This window comes from Lactuca sativa, chromosome 3 (genome assembly GCF_002870075.4).
Source record: "Lactuca sativa cultivar Salinas chromosome 3, Lsat_Salinas_v11, whole genome shotgun sequence".
NCBI lineage: Eukaryota > Viridiplantae > Streptophyta > Magnoliopsida > Asterales > Asteraceae > Lactuca > Lactuca sativa.
In genome coordinates this window covers 40,459,911-40,464,329 of record NC_056625.2, presented here as the reverse complement: position 1 = coordinate 40,464,329, position 4,419 = coordinate 40,459,911, and the positions used below count along the sequence as shown (strand labels likewise).

The 4,419-nt window shown below is 33.6% G+C and overlaps 1 protein-coding gene across 3 annotated transcripts; it reads right to left on the bottom strand.

Moving 5' to 3' along the window:
- Positions 1–490: 490 nt before the first annotated feature.
- On the bottom strand, positions 491–2,295 carry LOC111881571 (uncharacterized). Of its 3 annotated transcripts, none has more exons than XR_006189051.1 (4): positions 1,448–2,289; positions 1,247–1,321; positions 732–1,029; positions 491–642 (listed from the first exon to the last, which is right to left on the bottom strand). XR_006189051.1 is itself a non-coding variant. In XM_023877975.2 (3 exons), the coding sequence occupies exons 1-3, from the start codon at positions 1,623–1,625 to the stop codon at positions 953–955; spliced, it is 330 nt and encodes a 109-aa protein (XP_023733743.1). In that variant the 5' UTR covers positions 1,626–2,293; the 3' UTR covers positions 644–952. The 3 variants fall into 3 exon arrangements, 1 of the variants encoding a protein (XP_023733743.1); XR_008230752.1 differs by lacking the exon at positions 491–642 and having other exon boundaries at positions 644–1,029; positions 1,448–1,495; positions 1,654–2,295; XM_023877975.2 differs by lacking the exon at positions 491–642 and having other exon boundaries at positions 644–1,029; positions 1,448–2,293.
- Between the last annotated feature and the right edge of the window lie 2,124 nt (positions 2,296–4,419).

Genomic DNA, 4,419 nt, shown 5'->3' with positions numbered 1-4,419 from the left:
ATGGGTTATATATATGTAAGGTTATCATTCTATTAATTTGATAATATATTATCATAAATGTTCCAAATGATTTGATTTCTTTCATAAATTCTCCAAAAGATTACATTTTATATGGAAAAACATTATTTTATAAAATATTTAATGTTTATATATTTTCATATTAAATTTTTATTTTTAATAAACTCACGTAACACGCAGGTCTCACACCTAGTATATAATATCAAAGAAAGTGGTATCTTAGTTCAAAATATAACCATCTCCCAAACAAAAACAAAAAGCTAATTCTTGAATAATTAGGGAAAAAAACAACAATGTATAAAATATTAAACTTCGAGTTTCAGTTCCATGAATAGACAGAAAACTTTCATTCTTTCCCTGTTGGTAAAAAGTCAAACAAATTCGGTAAAAGAATGGTAACTGACAAAAATACCCCTTAAGTAAAATATGTCAATAAGCAAGCTAATTGGTTTAAAAAAAGCACGCTCATGCATTAGATTATTTTAGCTAAATAACTTTCTGTAAATAAATAAATACAAAATGACCTAGAGTCCCCTCCTATAACTTTATGTCAGTTTGTTTTCTTTCCATTCATACAGAGATTTCATCACGTCGTGTAAAAGGAAGTGTAAATGGTGGGTGATGCTGAAAATAATAGATAATACTTGTTATTAATCACTTATACTAAGACTTTAATTTTTATTCGTTCAAGATCTTTTATATAATTTAATTACATGTGTAACCTCCACCAATGCTCTGTTTTCTTCCTTGCATTGACTATCATTCTTTAAGCATACTATACAATACCAACAATGTCTCCAAACTTTAGCAATGCAGAAGCTGCACTACCATTAGGCATCCCAGGTATCCTCACATTGTTGAAACTCATTTTTCCTACCATTAAAGGCCTAGATACAACACATCAATTCACAATTGTGGAAGTATAAAAGGTAAATCATACATAGACCTTCTTTGAGAACTCTATGTTGAAAGAAATGAAATTTCTCTGTGTAACAAAGACCATGTAAAGTCCTGCACCAAAAAGTATAAATTACGTTACAAATGGAATGACATATAGATTGAAAAAGTTAATAGACACTGCAGCATCAAGAAGTTAATTCTTTTCATTACCCTTGTTCCATTTGTAAATGTAATTTTGAATAAGAAGATAACAATATAATTGAACGTGTGCATATTGGAAGTGGAAGGAAACAAATTTTGTTCATTAATTATGGAGTCTCACTCCTACCTTTAACAATTGATGGACAGTTTTTTTTATTTTTTTTTACAATTTGTAACCAAAACCATGGGATGTTAGTAAAGCCTGCACAGACAAACCAAAAAGGAGAGGGTATGAATTACAACATCACTGGATTTGAATCATTTCATTTTGCTTACATTCACCACAATAAATACCATTAACAGCAGAAACACGGTATAGGAGACATACCAGAGTAAGCAGATTGACAACAAAAATCACACAGATACACTATATAACCTGCAAAGCACAAAAAAACATCATCAGAATAAACAAAAATATGGAACACACCAACAGACATGAAAGAAACGAAACAACAGATACTTAAGGAAGCAATTCTACAAACAACAGACCTCTGAAATTCACCCATCTTCTATACCTTAACCTCTACATCTTACCTTCAGATTTTAAGTGCTAATCTGAAATTGAAGGATCGTCACCTTGATAGAAGGAATAGGTATATCAAGATTGCTATCCTAATTAGATGAACAATTGATACAATTTGTAATACTGATACTACGTATCTGAGACCAAAATTAGACAATTCATAAATAGTGAAAGTAAATCCAACCCTAACCCAAAGTGATTGATGGTGGAGCCCGAGACCAAAAATTGAAAAAAAAAAACAACTAACCCAAAATCGAAACAGAGAATTGCTTCTAAGCATAAAAAAAAACAGGTATGACCACGTACAGAACATAGATAACATACTCAACTCCCAAATCAAAATAGATATCTGCTTGAAACCGATGGTTGGGTGTGACGAAACAACCGTCCGCGTCGTTGCGAAACCTCAAAAATCACTGCACCGAGAAACCACAAAGTTCTTGGAAGCAAAGAAAAGACGAAGAAGAAAACAAAAATTAAGGGAAAGACGAAGGCAAAGAGGAATGATAATCGGTTTAATAGTGATGCGTGTCATGTATTTAAGTGACAGGGTGAAACCGAGAAAAAACAAAATTGTGTGGTCAAAAATGAGAATCACAAAGGCATTGTTCCTAACACCCGATCCCGAATTTATCAAAAAAAAAAAGAAAAGAAGAGAGAAGAAAGTCAGGAAAGAAAAGAAGAAAAAATATAAAGAAAACAAAATTTTCTTTTGTTTCCCGAGTTGGAGAGAAATGAAAGAAAAATTAATCATTTTCTTCTTCCCTTCCAAATCCGAAGGAAATATAGGAGGGAAAGTGATCCTTTAATTTCCCTCCACTTCCTTCCTTTAATGAAACTCGGGAACACCAATTTCTTTTATTTTTTTCTTATTTCCACTCATTTCTTTTTCTTTCTCTCGTTAAGTTGAAATCAAGAACAGGATGTAAGTGCGAGGGGATCTAATATATGTGTATAATAGTAACTCAAAATACGACAACATGAAACACAAGAAAATGCACATTCGAACAATAATACCAAACGTGTTATAGCATTGTACTTTGAAAGTGCAATGTTATACTTGCACTTTTATGTTTATTGACAGTTTTTTTAATAATGAAAATCAGAAATATAAAATCATATAATGTCATATCAATTGTAATAATGATCTTATAAAGTGCATTGCTATAATTCGTAAATCATTCATACCGTAACACATACGCACACAAAACATACAATGAAGATGTAGATCGAAATGATGATAATTAATGTCTTATCATTGTAGCATAACACTTAAAAAGAATTCATCTAAGTGTTTAACCAAACAAACCATAATGTCAAAAAACCTAAAAATTATTATTAAAAAAACAATCATTGTACTTAAAATTAAAACTCCATCATTTTTTCCAACTTTACCTTAAAAGTTGTTTTCTAGAACACAGAAACACAACAAAACATAAGATTATACAACAAAATGATGGTTCACTTGTTAATAAATAAAAAATATTATAAAGTGTGTAAACTGTGTAAGTTTACATTTTCTTTACTACATACATGTTGAGAGGATGATACATCAGAATCGTAACATAAGGAAAAGAAGAAAGAAATAAAATAAATAATAGAATGCAGATCACATAAACAGAAAGAAATGAACAATTATTTGTTTTATATTAACCTGATGAATTCAAATGTGTGAACGTAGATGGTAGTTTGTAGAGATGCAAAAGAAGTAGTGATTGAAATCTTTGAAGACGGCAATGAAGAAAACAATTTTATGTAACGACCATAAAATTTCCATCTAATTTAAACTTTTCAAAAACAATCCATATCCATAAATTATTACAAAAAAGTTTTCTATTTGTTTATTATCAGAGTCTCCTAGAAACATTAGCATAAAAATGAGGAGCGGTACGATCATGTCATTGCCTTGCCACGATCTCCTGAAGTACCTGAAATAAAACACTGAACTGTAAGCCCGAAACCTTAGTGAGTTACCCCCAAAATACCAACCACACATAAAAATACTCATAACATATCACAAATAGAACAACCATGCATATCGGTCTACAGTGTGACTGGTCCGCTCGCACCGGGCCTTCAGTCCATCTAGTCCACCCTCCGAGTCTAGTCATGTACATCGAGTCTACGGTGTGATTGGTTCGCCCTCACCGGGCCTTCAATCCACCTGGTCCACTTTTTGAGTCTACAGTATGACTGGTCCGCCCGCACCGAGCCTTCAGTCGGCCTGGTCCACTCTCCGAGCCTCGGCACGTCTGGTTCGCCCTCTTGGGGCCTTCAGCCTATCCGGACCGCTCGCTCAGCCTTCGGAATATCTGATCCACCATGGGTATGTTAGCCTACAGCATAAAGCAAGACCCGCCTCAACCCAACCCCAGTCAAACAACCATGTGCACATAAAACAATTAATCACATAACAATCCTTAACCAGACAGACAGTTTAACAGATCACATAGCATATCAACATCCTAACCAGGATTCCGACCTAACCGGTCACTAGCAGAACATTACCCTATATACCCGGATACCGATATTAACCATGTCACTAACATAATACCATCCTAAATACCAGGATATAGATCTAGCAAATCAACAACATAGCAAACAGTACCCATATTTCCATCCGATAAAGGGTCAGCCTTGGTGTCGTAGACCCTGTCGTTATAGTGAGCTTAACTCACCTGAAATCTGCTAAACCGAACCACGAAAGCTAAATCCCGAAGCACTGCCTCCAACTCCAACACCTAAAACCATCAATGATCCATTGATATAAATTACCA